The sequence below is a fragment of the Hyla sarda genome, chromosome 10 (assembly GCF_029499605.1).
Source record: "Hyla sarda isolate aHylSar1 chromosome 10, aHylSar1.hap1, whole genome shotgun sequence".
Taxonomy (NCBI): domain Eukaryota; kingdom Metazoa; phylum Chordata; class Amphibia; order Anura; family Hylidae; genus Hyla; species Hyla sarda.
The window spans coordinates 43,695,958-43,714,339 of NC_079198.1; the positions used below are offsets into that span (position 1 = coordinate 43,695,958).

At 49.4% G+C, this 18,382-nt stretch overlaps 1 protein-coding gene across 11 annotated transcripts in view; it reads left to right on the forward strand.

Annotated features, from left to right (window-relative positions):
* ABCG4 (ATP binding cassette subfamily G member 4) overlaps nucleotides 1–18,382 on the forward strand; it is a 522,357-nt gene that overhangs the window by 490,744 nt on the left and 13,231 nt on the right. For 7 of the 11 annotated variants that reach the window (XM_056543426.1, XM_056543420.1, XM_056543427.1 and 4 more), the window contains 2 exons: nucleotides 2,841–2,878; nucleotides 4,118–4,439. The exons of 3 other annotated variants lie outside the window; for them this stretch is intronic. In XM_056543426.1, the coding sequence (XP_056399401.1) occupies nucleotides 2,841–2,878; nucleotides 4,118–4,326 (247 nt within the window). In that variant the 3' untranslated portion in view covers nucleotides 4,327–4,439. Of the gene's footprint in view, nucleotides 1–2,840; nucleotides 2,879–4,117; nucleotides 4,440–18,382 lie in introns of those variants that run through there. One more of the 11 variants, XM_056543424.1, reaches the window with a different exon arrangement.

Sequence of the window (18,382 nt, forward strand, 5' to 3'; positions counted from 1 at the left end):
TAAAGATCAATTCATCAAAGTTTAGTAAACATAAATGCAAACACAGATTTTTTTTTTTAAATCACCAGAAAGAGAAAGGTAAGTATGAGGCAAACATGTATAGATGTCCAATGTATTGGGCATACATATCCAGGGAAAGAGCAAAGGGAGAAAAGAACAGTGGAGGTCTTGACAATGTCCAGTAGCAGAGTTATTGCCAAGGTACAGGGTAAATGTATATGTAAACATTTAACAATAATGTGCAGAAAGTACATATAAGCACCTTAACAAATCTCCTTGTGCTTAAATGGTCACTGTCAGATACAAAAACTTTTGATATGTTGTAAAGTATGCAAAACCAATAGGTTTTGCAATTGCTTTCATTAGAAAAGTTTCAATATTTCATAATGAAAAAGCCAGTCAAACAACTGCCCCCCCTGCCTGCTTGGACACATACTAGTCCTGCTGTGTCCATGCATCATCATCTATGTCATGGAAACACTTTCTTGATTGACAGCTGTAAGTGCAGGGCTCACAACTGGAGGAAAAATCCTTCCAGTGTCAGCTTGTGTCCCACTACTGTCAGTGAGGACAAGCTGGGAGTTGTAGTTTTGCTAATGCTAGGAGAGATGTGAGCAGACAGCATACTAAGGGAAGGGGCAGAGACCTGCACAGTGAGGCCACGCCCCCTCCCTTTGAGAGTAGTGAGCTAAATTAAAAGTGATTAGGTACTGAGTTATATATTTTAAAAAAAATGTTGTTGGATCTGACGGGTACGCTTTAAATAAGCTACAATAGGGATCATGGCAGCATACTGACATAGTAATATTGTAATGATAACAGATGGTAACTTTCCTAATAGTTAGCAGCAATGGACGTCGGATGTTGGAGGTCTATTACTGTTACAACCTGCGCTCCGGCCCCGAGCGCATTGTCCCTGTTCCCGGCGGGGCCGGGATTCGCAGCGTGGGATGCGCCCGCATGCGAATCCCGGCCCGTCACTTACCTCGTTCCTCTGCTGCCTCCTCCACTGTGTCTCAGCTCCAGGGCGTGTGTCCCCGTTTCCTAGGGCGCGCGCGCGCTGGTGCTCTGAGATTTAAAGGGCCAGTACGCCCATAATTAGTAATGCACCTGAACAGCACATTCTAAAGTTATTGCACCTCCCACACAAACCTACCAGATCTTCAGTGCTCATTGCCTAAGAGAAAGCGTTCCCATTGCCTGTTTTGCCTACCCGTGTTTTCAGACTTTCTTGCTACGTTTTTTGACTACGAACCTTTGTCGCCTGCCTTGACCTTCTGCTACGTTGACTACGCCTCTGCCTCATCTTCCTGTACCTCGCCTTGCCCAGTACCTGTGTGGTTGAGCCGTATCGGGGGCAACAACCTGGGTGTCGCCTGCCGCAGCAAATCCATCCTGCCTTGCGGCAGGCTCTGGGGAAGACCAGCGGCACCTTAGACTCCGCTCCCTGATACAGGTAGAGGATCCACTACCTGCTCCGTGACATCCGCATCCAGGTACGTGACAATTACTGCTAATTATTAGGCAAGTTACGTTAGAGTTACGTAAGTTAGATTTAAGCACATGGAGATTTGTTAAGGTACTTATATGTACTTTTTGCACCTTATTGTTAAATGTTTACATGTACATTTACCCTGTACCTTGGCAATAACTCTGCTACTGGACATTGTCTATACCTCCACTGTTCTTTTCACCCTTTGATTTTTCCCTGGATATGTATGCCCAATACATTGGACATCTATTCATGTCTGCCTCATGCTTAACTTTCTCTTTCTGGTGATTTTAATGTTTTTTTTTTTTTTTTAATGTCTGTGTTTGCATTTATGTTTAATTGTTTAATAAACTTTGATGAATTGATCTTTATACGCCTTCTTGCTGTTTCTATAATTTATAGCGTATGATCGGTTACCATTGGAGATTGCTGTTTGCTCAAAAAAAAATTATGGCTATCCGAAAACCATTATCATATGGTTGGCATAGAAAACCAACACCTAAACAAGAGACCATACAAAAGAAATGTGAATGTAATGAACAAACTTTATTGAGGTATAGCAAAAGCCTAAAAACGCACAAAAAAAACATATATAATGTATGGGTACAACAGGAAACTCAGGCTGAAGAAAAGGAGATGAGGGTACTGAAACAAGTCCCTTAAATGGGGACTGTGAGTATGAGACTGGATATCTAGAGTCTATAAAGGTGGTGACGAGTGACCCTCTTTCTTATGGCAATATACAACATCACCCGGGACACCGATCAAATGACCTGCCGGCCACTAATATTGTATGTGTTTAGGATGCTTGACCATGCACCTTATGGTGACATACTTCTCGGTTTCCTAATGGGCATTTTTTATGTTTTATATCATGGTTGATATGTATTATTGATATTAGATACCTTAGTCTTATTTGTCACAAATTTTTCATCTATTCATGCCTATACATGTTTTTATTCAGTGATAAAATTAAGTACCCTCTTTTAATAATAGCAATTTTTGTATGTATATTTTTTATATATTTTTTTTCTATAAATACATAATTTCTCACTTTTTACGACACACATAGCACTAAGTCAGCCCTTTTTTCACAGACACTTTGTATTGGTCTTTGGACCTCTTTAGTTATTGTATAAAAAATTTTTTGAGGACTCTTATCAATGTAGACCTAATTTTTTATAACACATTTGTTCACACATTTTTTGACACATCATTTTTTATATTATTTTTGCTGTACACATATTATATAATGGTGTCACATCACACATACACATGCACCCGATTATGATACACATTTTTATTTACTAATTGATAACCTTATCTCTTTTTTTTTAATTTTCCTTAGTTCTATACATGATATGATCCACGTATTGCTTGGTGGTGGTAAGTGTTCACAGTTATGTTTGCTTGTTTTCATCTCAACCTTTGCCTTTTTGTCACCATCAATTTTCATACACTCTGGGGTTTATGTATGTTCGTCATTCTGTCATTGTGTTCCATCTTTGCTCATGCGCTAGCGTTCCTGCTACTATGATGCCCATATATGGTTGTGTATACCTGACACTCTGGGACTTCAAGTGGCCAGCTGTCATTACTATGCGGCGATTCCCTTACGTCCTATTCGGCCCCCCGTGGACTGGTTAGGACTGGTGGAAATTTTATTGACAACCAATAAACTAATGCTCTATACCCTCCCACCCCCCTATATATAGGGAGAAAAGAGCCCCACCCCCTTGTGTTTTTTCTGTCCGCCCAGACAGAGGTTACGACTGGTGGCTGGGTCCTGCTTTTATCTTTAGCTGGGCCCCGCTTTATTTTTCCTTTCCATATATCTTATATATTGATGACCATGGGATTTTTTTCCCTTTAGACCTCTTTTTTGCTCTTTTGGCAGTTTTAACTGCCGATCTAATTCATACCTACTACCCATTTTTCTTTTGCCTGGCAGCGGCGCTTTGCGCTGTCCTGGGGTCCGGCTCCTGTTTTCAGCACTGAAACTCTGCAGCGCTCAGCGCTCTGGTTGGGCAGGCAGTGTCTGCTGTCTCTCTGATCTGGGCGCCGACTTCCTGTAGCGCTCGGCTCTCCAGAGAGTGACGGGTAGCATCTTTTGCCACTTCTGGTCCGGCTCTCAGACGTATGCGCCGGCTTCCTGCGTCGCTCGTTGATCCGGATTGGGGGCGGGTGGTGTCTGACTTCACTTCTGCCCCTCCAATTTCATTTGGTTGTAAACCAGTTTTTTAAGTATTATATTACTATTGTAATAGCGCGGTCATTTAACCCTCTGCTTCCCTGACAGGGCTGAGGACCTTATATATGATTTTGCTTGATAATGAGAATTTTTTTCATTTATTCCTCCCAGGTGGGAGGAGCTTAGGGCCCAATTAATTTGGGCTCTATTTAAACCCGCTCATTAGGTCCTGTTGGCCTCCTGGAGCGGTAGTGTTGTTCTCAGCCTACTTTACCTAGAGAATTGCTATTGAGCCTTGCGGCATTTATAGCTTATTATTTTCTACCTCACTTTTTTTCTTGCTTTCCTTTATGGTAAAGTTTTTTTTCTCCTGGAGTAATATGTTTTCTCCTTTTTTCTCCATTCCATGTTTCAACTGCTCTTATTTTATAAAGCATGTCGTCTGCTGACGGTTCCCGTGAGGCAACAACCAAGAAGTCCTTCAAAAGGAAGCACTTACAGTGTCATGACTGTCAGGCATTGTTGGAAGACAGGTACCAATTTTCCCGCTGTTCTTCGTGTCCTGCTAGATACCAGGTCCAGCAGGAACCTACGATCCAAGACATGGTTGTCTGGGTTAAGGATTTCGTGTCCTCCAATATGAACACGATGGGAGTCTCCATTGACGAGCTGAAGCAGATGGTGTGCGCTAGCAAGTGATCAAGACCAGCTTCGCCACCAAGATCCATGGAGGTGTCAGGAGAAGCAGCATGTGAAGACTCCCAGTTCTCATCATCTGAGGAAGAAGATACATTTCAATGTTTCTTCTTCCCGGAGAAAACTCAGCGTCTGTTAAGGTCTATCAGGTCAGGGGACCATGATGCCGATGGGGGTGAAGCCTCTACATCTGCCTCTAAGGGGCCTAGGGCCTTTAAAGCGGATGAGTCCCCGCTGTCTTTAATAAAGACAGAATGGAATAAACCGGAAAAGGGTCCCGTGCTTACCAAGCGCTTTAAAAGCATGTTCCCTATGCAGGAAGACCAGGTATCTTCCTGGGGACCTGTGCCCAAGGTGGATTTGGCCATGTCCAAATTATCCAAATGGACCCTGGTACCCTCTGATGATGGCTCCAGCCTCCATGATGCCATGAACCGTAAGGCCTATTGCGCTTTAAGGTGCTCTTACTCCTCCGCCTCGGCATCCGCCTCTGTGACGATAGCCTCTTCAGAGGTGGCTAAGTTTCTGAGGAATAGATTTTCTCAGATTCAGTCAGACCTAGACCATGGGGTCTCAAGGGATGACATTTTGGCCTCTTGTAAGATGGCTAGTCTAGCCGTCGACTTCCTCTGTGATGCCACCCCTCAACAGCTGAAGTTGGCTGCTAAAGCTATGGCCCTTTCCTCTGCGGGGCGTCGCCCCTTATGGTTGAAGCCATGGAGGTCTGATACCTCCTCTAAACATACCTTGTGTGCCATGATAGATGAGCCTGGCATTCTTTTTGGGACCGAGCTCGACCCTCATTATGGAGGGACTGTCTGATCGGAAAGGGACATCCCTTCTTCAGCAGTCCTTTCGCGGTCGAGGTAAAAGGTATGGAGCCAGATCTGTCTCCCAAGCCAAACCCCAAAAAGATTGGGGGTCCCAAAAGCAAAGGGGCGGTAGACACCCCAGGGGTTCCAAGGGTAGAAGATCCTCGGCGCCCTGACAATGGGCCTCCTCGAGGCTCTTGGATTCTGGCCAGTGCTCTCACATTATCTCCACTCCCTTACCCTTCTATTCCTGTATTATTGGGGGTCCCAAAAGCAAAGGGTCCTTCAAATTATTTCAGAAGGTTACAAGGTGGATCTGGAGGATACTCCTCCAGACAAATTTGTAAGAACCAGACTTCTACCTTCCAACAAACAAAGGATTTTGGAATATCTCCAGAAGGGTGCATTGGAGGAAGTTCCCTCTCAAGAGCGGGGGGCGGGCATCTATTCTCCAGTGTTTCTGGTTCCCAAAGCCACAGGAGTTTTGAGGATGATCATAGACTTAAGATTCTTCAACCAGTCTATCAGACGGAAGCATTTCCGAATGGAAACAATTCATTCAGTTATCAATCTTCTTATGCCAGGGGACTTCCTGGCAACCTTGGAACTCAAGGATTCTTATCTCCATATCCCCATCCATCCTGGGTCCAGAAGATTCTTAAGGATCGCTGTTCAAATTCAGGGAGTTCTAAGACACTATCAGTTTGTCGCCCTCCCATTTGGGATCTCTTCGGCACCTCATACCTTTACCAAGGTAGTAATTTCTGTGGTAGCCGCTCTAAGACTTCAGGGACTATGTAGAGTCCCTTACCTAGATTACTGGCTTCTCAAAGCCTCCTCCCAAGCGATCCTTTCCCAACATATTCAGACTGCTGAGTCCTTTCTGCATCAACTAGGCTGGATAATCAATTGGAACAAATCCAATCTCCAACCAGCCACATCCGTGAGATTCCTAGGTTTTATGGTAGATTCCGTAGCGATGACTATTCATCTAACTCCCGAAAGGAAGCTACGAGTACAGGACACAGCCTGATCTCTCTTAGTTCCCAGAGGGGTAACTCTCCGTTTTTTAATGAAGATGTTGGGACTAATGTCTGCAACCGCAGATGCGGTAGCCTGGGCTTTATGGCACCTACGTCCTCTTCAGTCGGAAGTACTAGCCAAGAGGGATCACAGTCCAAGAGGACAAAATTCTGTGCAATCCCTGTCTCTTCAAGTCCTGTCCTCTCTACTTTGGTGGACTTACCTTCAGGATGGAAAATCTCTGATACAACCCGTTTGGATCATACTTACCACAGACGCGTCCTTTGAAGGTTGGGGAGCGCATCTTCTGGACATGAAGGTCCAAAGGACTTGGTCTCCTCAGGAGAAGTTTTTATCCTCGAATCTCCTAGAGATCCGGGCCATCAGACTAGCCCTCTTTCACTTTGCTCCTTATATTCAGGGCAAGGCTGTGAGAGTCCAGTCAGACAGCGTGACAGCTGTCCTATATATCAACAAACAGGGAGGCACAACGTCACAAAATCTCCTGAGAGAGATAGGTGTGATTCTGGATTGGGCAGAATTGAACCTCACCCACTTATCGGCCATTCATATCCGGGGTACTCACAACGTAATAGCAGATCGCCCGAGCAGAGGCCTTCCAACCGGAGAGTGGTCTCTCCATCCAGAGATCTTTTATCAGATCACGCTCAGGTGGGGCATGCCAGAGATCGATCTCATGGCAACGAGGTTCAACGCCAAGGTGGATAGATTCTGTTCCCTCCACAGGGAGGACAATCCCTTGGCGGTAGATGCTCTGTCAATTCCTTGGAGGTTCAGGCTGGCCTACATCTTCCCTCCTATTTCCTTGATCCCGAGGCTATTGATGAAAATCAGGCAGGACCAAGCCTCTGTGATAGCCATCATTCCATATTGGCCCAAAAGAGCTTGGTTCACCCAACTCATTCAGTTAAGTCAGGGTCAATTTTGGAGGCTTCCCCCAGAGCAAGCAATAGTGTCAGGGGACACTCACAGCTGCTCCAACATACAAATGTTCAACCTGACAGCCTGGAGGTTGATCGGTCCCTTCCAGGAGTAGAAGGGCTCTCAGGGTCGGTCTTGAGAACATTGTCGCACTACAGATCTGAAGCTACAACTAGATCTTATGGAAGAATATGAAGAAGAAAAAGAAAACAGAGCGCTCCAATGTGTAAAATGAATAAGTAGTGAAGGGGGCCCCTTTAATAAAAAGGACTCACCAGAGATAGTTGTGCTAGGACAGAGGCACAACACTCATATGCATGGTCTCCTTTCGGAGGTGGTATAATCCAATGTGGACTGCAGCTTATCCCGCCTAGGCAGCAGCATGGGAAAAAACAAAGGCAAAGTTGTCACACCAGCCAGGTGTGAATAAATGAAGGGATAGATCTCAGCGCTGTCCACAAGCTAGGTAAATGAATAACTTTTATTTACATGTAATGCGTTTCAAGGACGCTCCGTCCTTTTCCTCAGACATTGAGCATGTCTGAGGAAAAGGACGGAGCGTCCTTGAAATGCGTTACATGTAAATAAAAGTTATTCATTTACCTAGCTTGTGGACAGCGCTGAAATCTATCCCTTCATCTATTCACACCTGGCTGGTGTGACAACTTTGCCTTATGGAAGAATATGGAACACATTCTCATCCTGGTGTTGGCTACGCCAACTGTCTCCAAAGGATTATTTTTGTGCCATTTTGTGTTATTGTTTGATTGTGCCATGTTTCCATTTTACACTATGTTTCCATGTACCTTTGTACTGTAGTTACTACTGGTAATATATACTTCTGTCGATTAACTGCATTTGCTGCATGTGAAGTGATTCTATTTCAGTAATCACGGGTGCAGTACCATTTGCAGTCCTGTCCTTCTGCTGTCCAATTACATACCTCTAGACATCCAGTCTCATACTCACAGTCCCCATTTCAGGGACTTGTTTCAGTACCCTCCTCTCCTCTTCTGCCTGATTTTCCTGTTGTACCCATACATTATATGTTTTTTATTGTGTGTTTTTAGGCTTTTGCTATACCTCAATAAAGTGTGTTCATTACATTCACATTTCTTTTGTATGGTCTCTTGTTTTGGTGTTGGTATGTCCTATCTATCTCTATATCTATCAGTGTTTACCCAACCAGGGTGCCTCCAGCTGTTTCAAAACTACAACTCCCAGCATTCCTGGACAACCAAAGGCTGTCTGGGCATGCGTGGAATTTTAATTTTGCTACAGCTGGAGGCACCCTGGTTGGGTAAACACTTATCTATCTATCTGTCAGTGTTTCCCAGCCCTCCAGCTGTTGCAAAACTACAACTACTGGTGCTGGGATAGGGGGTGAACAGGCATGGTGCTGGAAAGGGGGGAAGACATGGGGTGTGTGTTTTGGGGACACAGAATACACACCTCCAAAGTTTTGCTGAGAGCAAAGAGGGAGAAGACACGCCCCCTAATTGTATCTGCAGCCACACCCCTTGCCACACCCTCAGCCATGCCCGCACATGCGGAATGGGAATACCAGTAACAATATTGTGAGTCTGAAATCTAAGTCTAGGAGGACCTCCTAGACGAACAGACTGACAACAACCCCCTTTATTACCTCTACAGATAATGTGATTACATAAAGCTATATCAGGTGACTGACAACAACCCCCATCATTACCACTACAGACTATATAAGAGATTACATACATACAGTTACATCTTATGACTCCCAGGTGATGTCTTCTATGATCGGAGTCGTTCACTTTCCTCTTTCTTCTCCCTCCGGCCCAGACTGTGATGACGATTTCCAGCTACGACTCATCCATGGAGAACCTGATAGTAGTTAGGTCGACAGGTCCGTTCCTATAGTTTTCCCTCTTAACAAAAGTGCCCCGAGTAGGTTGACACCCGTAGATAGCTGCCCCCTGTAGGTACAGCCCTAAGAGATAGTTGGCACCTGTAGGTAGATCCACTGGAGATAGTTGTCCCCTGTAGGCAGAAACCCCTAGATAGTTTTCCCCCTGTAGGTAGACTGCTCTAAATAGTTGGCCCCTTGTAGATAGTTGCCCCTTTACTCTGTAGGTAGAAGCCTTAAGTTTGAGGCAGCAGCTAAAAGGAGGAGAAGGGACGTGTTGGGAAGAGGGGTGGATGGTAACTGGCCAATCCTGCCAAGGGTTTGTTACCCGGTCAAGGTTAAAGGGGTACTCCGGTGCTTAGACATCTTTTCCCCTATCCAAAGGATAGGGGATAAGATGCCTGATCGCGGGAGTCCCGCCGCTGGGGACCCCCGTGATCTTGCACGCGGCACCCAGTTTGTAATCAGTCCACAGGGTAACAGCTATCAGGCCCCCTCCCGTAGGCTTGCATTGAGGGGCGGAGCGTGACGTCACACGGGGACGGAGGCGTGACGTCACACGCCGTCAGCCCTGTGGTCGCCGGTAATCAGACTCAGAGCGAACGCGCTCCGAGGACTGATTACAAACGGGGTGCCGCGTGCAAGATCACGGGGGTCCCCAGCGGGGCAAGCATGGGGGATACAGTAGTGCACCCAAAATGGCCGTGGGTGCTATAGAAAAAAAAGGGCACCCTCCTGTGAGGGGGGAGGGTGTCCAGGCACCAGAAAATAGCGGCAGATTTACCCATTTGGGGGGCGGTCCCCCGACTGAAGCTGGCAGTATAGGTCCTGGCACTGCGGGGCACTCCCCTGTGAGGGGGGGGAGTGTCCGGGTGCCGGACCTTGTTGGATCAGGGGGCGGTCCCCTAGGTAACACAGTTGGTACCAGTTCTGGCGCGTCGGGACTCTCCCCTGTGAAGGGGGAGGTTCTGCGCCCATCAGCTGCAGTAAGCAGGGTGGGAGTGCATCCGGTGGGACAGCTCCCACCAAAATCTATGGCGCTGTGTGAGGGGGCGGAGCCTGTGTCCGTGCCCCAGAAGACTGAACGGAGGAGCTGTGCAGCGCTGATCCTTAAGCCAGCAACCCTTGTACACTGAGCAATAGACCAAGCCAGCCCAGCCTCTAATACATCAAGGGAGAGTGTAGGCAAGAGTGAAAGTGAGTGAAAATTTTTTACTAAAAATGGTAACGTGCAGAGTGTAAGTCATGGTAGTGTGCATGGGAGGAGTTGTGGTAGCAGTGTGGATGAGGGGGAACTTGTGGGGTGCAAGAGAGGGGTGCAGGTGGAGTGCAAGAGAGGGGTGCAGGTGGAGTGCAAGAGAGGGGTGCAGGTGGAGTGCAAGAGAGGGGTGCAGGTGAGGTGCAAGAGAGGGGTGCAAGTGAGGTGCAAGAGAGGGGTGCAAGTGGAGTGGAAGAGAGGGGTGGTAGTGGAATGCCAGAGAGAGGTTTGGTGGCTGACACCTCTGTTAAGAATAAGGGTGCTGGTTTGGGGTCTGGATCAGATTCTGGTTCGGCTGCCCCCCCCCCCCCCCGGTAGTGGCTGCTTCTCCCAGAAGCTATGCCAGCGTCACTGCCGGGGGATCAGGGGGATCCCCACCTCTGTCTGGCTCTGGGGGTCACTTGCAACAGCGCCTCCTGGAGGCTTTACGTAGGGGAGACAGGTCAATCCAGGTAGAGGGGAGGGGTGAGGTTGACCTGTCTTTTTTGATAGAAAGACACGGCTTAGGCGCATTCCGAGAACATAATGGGGAGGTGGTCTGGTCCCTCCCGACATCCAGGCAGGAAAGTGGCCGTAGGAATGTGGTCCGTTTAGTGTGGAGGGGCGAGGATGCGTGTCCGCCACGGGGTAAGGTGGTTGAGCTCCTCCTCCGGATGGAATTCAGGGCAAGTGACATCTTTGCCCTGATCCCCCCCTACGGTACTTCCGAGTTTGACATCAGCTTCGCTCGGCCGGAGGGTTTGGAACTTTTCTGGTCGAACTATGAGGTGGTGAAAAGCGAGCCCGGCTGGCGGGATTTCGCCGTAAAGGCGATATCCCGTCAGAATTTGGTCAAGAAAGTGACCGTTTTGACACGTAACGAGTCACTATCTTGCTATGACATCATGACCTGGCTCAGCCGATATGGGGATGTGACGGACATGCCAAAAAAAAACTATGACGAACATGGGATCTGGTCTGGGGCCTGGATGTTTTCCGTCAAACTGAAGCGTTCGGGGAGCACTGTTGCCCACATCCCATCAGCTGCTTTTCTTGGGAGAGACAAAATCCAAGTTTTCTACCAGGGGCAGCCCAAGGTCTGTCACAGGTGTGGCAGCCCCACTCACTTTAGCGCAGCCTGTACCGTGCAGGTCTGTGCACTGTGCGGTGGGGTAGGTCATCTTGCCGCATCCTGTAGGCAGATCAGGTGTCATCTGTGTGGTGTCTTAGGACACCCTTTCAGCCGTTGTCCTAGCGCCTTTGCTCGTGCGACGGTCACCTTGGCTGGAGACGGCAGTAATGTTCCTTCAGCTGGGGAGGGCACGAGTGTGGGTGAAGGTGCAACAGGGTCAGTGAAGAGGAAAAGTCCCGCCAAGCTGAGGCGGGAGGCTAATCGGAGAAGGAGCAGGTAACTGGAGAGTTCCCATGTGGCAGGGGTAGCTTCTGACCCTGCTCCAGAGGTTAGTACTTAAACTGCTGAGGCCCTGGAGGAGAATGTGCTGGATGAGGAAATTAGGAGAATCTGTAGAGAAGAGGGCAGCAAGGCCGATCTTTCCGATTCCTCCCACTATGAAAGTGTGGATGAGGAGGGTGAAGAGAGGCCAAAAAAGAAGGGCAGTAAAGGGAGAAAGAAGAGGTCGGAGCCCTCTAGTCCCTGTGCTACGGACCAGGTCCCAAGCGGAAGCTTACCTGCCCCCCCTATGATTGATCTGTCTAATCGGTACTCTGTCCTTGAAGACATCTCCTCCCCTTCCTTGGAGGAGGGGCTCAAGGATGAGGTGCTTGAAGTGGGGGAGCCTCCAGGGGGAACTGGGCCCTGTCCTGATGGGGCAATTTCCTCATGGGATGGGGCCAAACCGGAGCCAGGTGGAGATGGGGATTCAAAAATGGACCTGTCAGAATCAAAAAAACGGTCCAAAGAGAAGGAAGCCTCCTCATCTGGGGATGAGGGGGTGAAGAAAAAGCAGAAATGAGGGGGTTAGGGTTGTCTAACTCAATCACCCATGATGTCGGCACTCACCCCATTGACGTTGGCATCTATTAACTGTGCCAGCATAAAGTCTGATACGGCTAGATTCGCAGCCTTTGATTTTCTTGGCCGTGTTGATGCCGACATTTTCTTTTTACAAGAGACCAGGTTGTCAGATCTAGCCTCCCTGGTAAAAGCCAGGAGAGAGTGGAGGCGCGGGCCCTCCCACTGGTCTTTTGCGGCTGAGTCGTATAGTGGGGTGGCGGTCCTTTTTACCGCACCTGTTGAATGCAGACGGGTTATTGAGTTAGAAATGGGGAGGTGCCTGATCTTAGATGTCCTCATGAAGGGGCAAGAGCTCCGGCTTATTAACATCTACGCCCCGCAAACCAAGTGGGACCGTAAAGATTTCTTTATGAGGATTAAGCCCTTTCTTTTTACAAGCCGGCAGGTGATCTTTGGAGGGGATTTCAATACTGTCACGAGATCCCAAGATAGGAGAGGCTCCAATGATCGGTTGGCTTATGATAGCATAGCTCTCAATACTATAGTTAGGGAAGCTTGCCTAGAGGATGCCCACATCCGGAGCCCCTCAGGCCACGTGGGTTTCACCTATCATCGAGGTAGCTGCAGGTCTAGAATAGACAGGTTTTATTTGAAGGAGGAAGCCGTCTCTTCTGCAGTGTCCGTGGTTGAGGTGGAGTTCTCTGATCACTGTATGATTTCTTTTTCCTTGAATGTTTCAGAGACCCCCCGGATGGGTAAAGGTTATTGGAAGCTGAATTCATCCCTCCTGGAGGAAGCTGAGGTAAGACAGTCCTTTGAGGATTTTCTTCAGAGTCAGGTACCTTTATTGGACCTTTGTAGTAGTAAGTCAAAGTGGTGGGAGATATTCAAGAAGAGGGTTGCGGGGTTCTTCCGCCAGCTTTTGAGCCTCAGGTCCCTGAACAGGTATCGCCTGTATCAGGGACTGAGGAGGAAACTCGAGCTCCTTGTCTCGACTGGAGGTAGCCGGGAGGATATCTCCAGAGTGAAGTCCTTGCTGATGAGGTGTCAGTACGATAGGCACGCATCTTTGGTTTTTGAGAGGGATTTCGGGAAATACCGCTCGCCCGACCCTTACAGAAACTGTAAGATGTCAGTGAGTAGTAAAGTCATTTCAGGACTGATCGATAGTACAGGATCTCTGAATCGGTCCAGATCAGGGATCTTGGAGGTCGTCAGATCCTTCTACTCGCACCTCTTGGGAAGGAAGGATCTAGATCGAGACAGGATGTCGGCTTTCCTGGCTGAAACCATTCCTGAGCCAGGTGTAGACCCCTCTCTGGCGATCGAGGGGCTTGCCCCCAAGAAGACGCCAGGTCCGGATGGGTTAACATCCGAGTGGTACAGGACCTTTAAGGAGTCTTTAGCTCCCCTCTTGACTGAGGTATTCAATGAGTGTCTCTCCTCGGGCACTCTGCCGAAGTCAATGAGAAGGTCAGCCCTGATTCTTCTCTCAAAGGGTAAAGATCCTAGCCGGATTGAGAATTGGAGGCCCATAGCTCTTCTCAATACGGACAGGAAGCTTCTGGCCAAGATACTGTTTAATCGGCTGGTGAAGTTTGCACCCCGGCTCCTTTCGGGGGCTCAGCACTGCTCTGTTCCAGGCCGAAGCACCTTAAGTGCGGTCCTTAGTGTCAGGGAGGCAGTGGAGCGGAGTAGTGCGGGTCTCTGGAAGGGGTACTTGCTGTCCCTGGATCAGGCCAAAGCATTTGATCGAGTGAACCATGACTACCTCTGGTCCGTCCACCTGAGATATGGCTTAACGTGTACTTTTGTTAATTGGCTTGAGATCTTGTATACAGGGGCAGAGAGTTTCCCGCTGGTGAACGGTTGGTCTGGCCACTCTTTTGAGGTGGGGTCCGGAGTACGTCAGGGTTGTCCTTTTGAGCCCGCTTTTATACGTGTTCGCAATCGACCCCTTCGTCCGGAGGGTAGATTGTGGGCCGTTGGCGGGAGTCGGGATGAGTCTGGCGGAGCTGGATGTTGCCCAGAGAGTAGTGGCGTACGCTGATGATGTCACCATTTTCGTGTCCTCGAGAGAGGAGGTTGATGTGGTGATGTCGAGGCGGAACGCTACTCGGAGGCATCCGGGTCTAAGATTAACCGGGATAAGTGTGAAAGTCTTTGGCTGGAAGGGGGAGATCCCACATTTGATCTCCCGGACACCATTCCAGGGCCCTAAGAGTCAGCAAAAATTCTGGGCATCACATTCGGCCAGGATGATTATCCCACTAAAAACTGGCATGGTAAGCTCCAGGATGCCACTCAGAAGGTGGACCAGTGGAAGGGTTGGTCTATGACCCTCAGGGAAAGGGTACACCTGATCAAATCGTACCTGCTCCCCTTGTTTATCTATCTGGGCAGCGTATGTATCTTGCCAGAGGCTTACTATTCTAGGATCTACAGCCTGTTTTTCCAACTGTTATGGGGGAACAGGATGAACCTAGTCAAGAGGTAGGTTACATACCGCACGAGGAGACTAGGGGGTTTATCTATGGTAAACCCTGTGGTATTCTTAACGAACACCTTCTTGAAAGCTAACATCTCGAACCTCTGGTCAGAGAGGGCTCCTCCGTGGGTACTCTCCTGCAGGGAATGGTTTTGGCCTTTCTTCCAGGAATGGGAGACAGGAGGGCAAGTGAAGGACCTCCGTATGCCCCATGGATATCTTCCGGCTTACGCTACCCCGACTCTGAAGGCGATACGTCGGTGGGGTCTGGGAGTGTGGGAGATCAGGACCCAGTCAAGGCAGTTCCTTGACAAACGGGTTCTGTTGACCCACTTCCAGAAGCCTCTGGCGCTCAGGGACTGCCCAGGTCGGGATCTGAGGGTGGAGTTGTATCTTTTAAACATGAAAAGGATCCCCCAGAAGTTTTGGGACTTGGCCTGGCGCTGCTTTCAGGGGAAGCTATATGTGAGGGACAATTTGAAGTGTAGGAGATCTGATGACCGGGGGTGTCCCCGAGAAGAGTGCGGGGACATGCTGGAAAGCATGGACCATTTCCTGCTTCATTGTCCCTTTAATATAGGGGTCTACAACCGGGTGGGCGCTTCCATCGGCTGGAGTCAACTTGCCGGCCTTACCTATCCGGAGTGGGCTTATGGGGCATTCAGGACCCTGGGTGGCCGTGATCGGGGCACTTTATTCTTAGTCAGTTTAGTGGTTAGGTACTACACGTGGAATGCACGGTGTTTAGTATCTACACAGCGGAAAGTCCTCTCCGAGGTGGAGGTCTGTAGGAACATCACCGGAGACCTCGGGAAGATCAGGTCTTTGGAGTATGGCAGTCTTGGTACCAGTAGGGCTTCTCTCCTATGGAGAGGGTTTTCTTTTGATGTGCCCTAGGTACTAGACCTTTTGGGTAGAGTACCCTTGATTTGGTTAGGGACAGTGATGTAGGGACAGGGTTAGGGTGATTGTAGGGTCAGTTTTTTTTTAGGGATAGTAGTAGGAGAGGAGTGGGTGGGCACTGCTGAAAAACCACTATGCAGACATCTAATCAGTATTCCCGGGTGTGGCTAGATAAGGTGCTGGACATACACAGGTAACAGTCCTGATAAAATCGCAATAGAAGAAGGAAATGATGTCCGCACTCACCATGCCGTAGAAAATTGGATATGCTTTATTAGCGTCTTCAGGGTTCCATAAGAAACAATATCAAAAACACCCGGGTGCAGGGAGGGGGAGCTGCTCCTGGCAAGGAGACTGGGAGCGGCTGTCAGGAACAACAGCACCGTTTCGCGTTATTCACGCTTCTTCCGGTTCCACAACCGGAACCGGAAGAAGCGTGGATAACGCAAAACGGTGCGGGAGAGAGGTAGGGTGGAGTTAGGGAAAGAATGTACATTTTGTATGTATCAGGATTACCATCCTTCTTCCTGGTGGTGGGCTAATGCATGTGTACCATAGCTTTTTGTTTTGTTTCAGATGTTAAAGTTATGAAGGGCTTACAGGCACCGAACTCGGGCCTAAAGAGGATATAACTCAGGATCAGTACAGCATAAGTAATGTAATGTATGTACACAGTGACCTCACCAGCAGAGTAGTGAGTACAGCTCTGGAGTCTGGCCACTAGAGGGAGCATCTTCCTGTGAGTCTGCTGAGTGTGGAGGAAGTCGTTTGCTGGATTGTTTGGTGTGTGTGCGCTCTGAGCTCTGCCGTGTCATCTGTGCCGGACAACGTTCTTCCTTCCCCAGAGGGAGAGCGTGTGTTCAGGCATGAGCGAGGAGAGGAGAACCCCAACACCTGCCCCCCAAATCAGGTCCGCGGGGGGCAGGGGGAGCCAGCGACCAGGTGTGGAGGGACCAGCGTCAGGAAGTGCATCAGAGGTCTCCGGGTTGAGGCGCTCTGCCAGGAGGTGCGGCGATGCATCTCCAGCCACCCCTGAACCCGTAGAGACAAAGAGCAGCCGCAAGGCTGGCCCTGCAAGTTGTGGGACTACAAGTGCAAGAAGTTCCGGAAGCACAGGTACTGTGACAACAAGGCCTGACAATGTGGACTGTGATACTCCTCCTGGAGCAAAGCTAAATGCCCACGGATGTGTGGAGGAGGATTGGGGGATGCCTAGGGCCCGGGAGTCTGGAGTCCCCCATAACTCTCGTGTGGCAGAACACATCCGTGGATATGAGGAAGCAAGGGGCAGCTTGTATAGGCTCCAGGAGGAGGTACGGGAAGCAAAAGCCCTGATGGAAACTGCGGCCAAACGACAGAAAGCTGAGCTGTCAGCCCGGATTAAACAGCTGAAAAATGAAATAAGGATACTGGAGAAGAAGAGAACTTTTATTTTAGAGAACAGCAGGCCATTTAGGGAAAAACTTTTAAATGAAGACCGCTTTCATACAATGGAGAGAGAGAAGCAGATACGGCTGAGGGGGCTTCAGCCATGGGTGGAGGAGGAAGGAGACGCTGCGGAGGCCGATAATGTTGAGCCAAATCCACCCGGGGGTCTGCAACATCTGACCCCATACAGTGGGCTCCCTGCAGGGCAAGTGGCGATGTCATCTGGCCGTGGCTCTGGCGGTTCGGGGGATGAGAGCAGCACCAGTCACCAGGGAGGGGCGCTGATGGCCCAGATCCAGCTCCTGGAGTCCCCAGGTCGCCTCCAGGACTTCACGTTTGGGGATGAGTTACCAGAGGAGGCACCTGGGGGAAGGAAAAAGAAGCTAAAGAAGACCAAGCTCCAGGAGCAGGTAACATTTGTATATACCCCCCTCCCTGAGCCCCCCGGACTGGCCGCAGGGTCAGCTCACTGTGTGAACCCCATTTCTCAGCCCAGCCTGAGTTCTGCTGTGGACTCAGTGCAGGAGAGTGGGGAGAGTATGGAGTCTAGTGTGGCGGTGAGCTCCATCGCTGTTTGTAGTAACAGTGGTGGAGCAGACAATGTATCGGCTGTGAGGTCGGACAGTGATATTTGCCCAGCGATGGGCATGGATGGCTCTGGCACATTGGGCTGGGGGGGGCGGCTTTGTGCCAGAGTCAGCTGCGGGAGCTCCGGTGGCTCTGAGCGTTGGCACTGCTGTTCCTTTGCAGCAGCGGTGTCATCGTGAAAGAGCTGCTGGGGCCAAGATGTCTTCGCCTCCCAGAAAGACTGGACTAAAACCTTTATTTTGTATTGGCGCCGCTTATCCAGAACAGCGGCGCCCAGGAGCAGAAAACTCCAGTACTGATGAGGCGGAGGGTACCAGTAAAAACAGGGCTGGGGCCACTAATAAACAGGCTAGGCAGGCTTCACGGTCCTTGTATAAAGGACCGGTGACCTGTCCTGTGGTGGTGGCTCCAGCTCTGGTACCCAGTGATGCTGATGGTACACTATCTGCACCAGAACGCACCGGTCCAGCCAGTATGAATGAGGAGGTTAATGTTGGAGTGAATTGTAGTATGGGCTGTAGCACGGGTGGAGGTATGGGGGGCACATCAGCTAAAACAGGCAATAATGGTGTGAGTATGGATTATGTGGAGGAGGGTGGGGAAGGGGCACAGATTAGTGGTGGCAGCACCGGTACGCAGCTACGCAAATGTCACCGCTGGGGAGGGGGGCACCTTCCTCGTCTTCTGGCTCTGGGGGGGGAAATTTGCAGCAGCATCTCCTG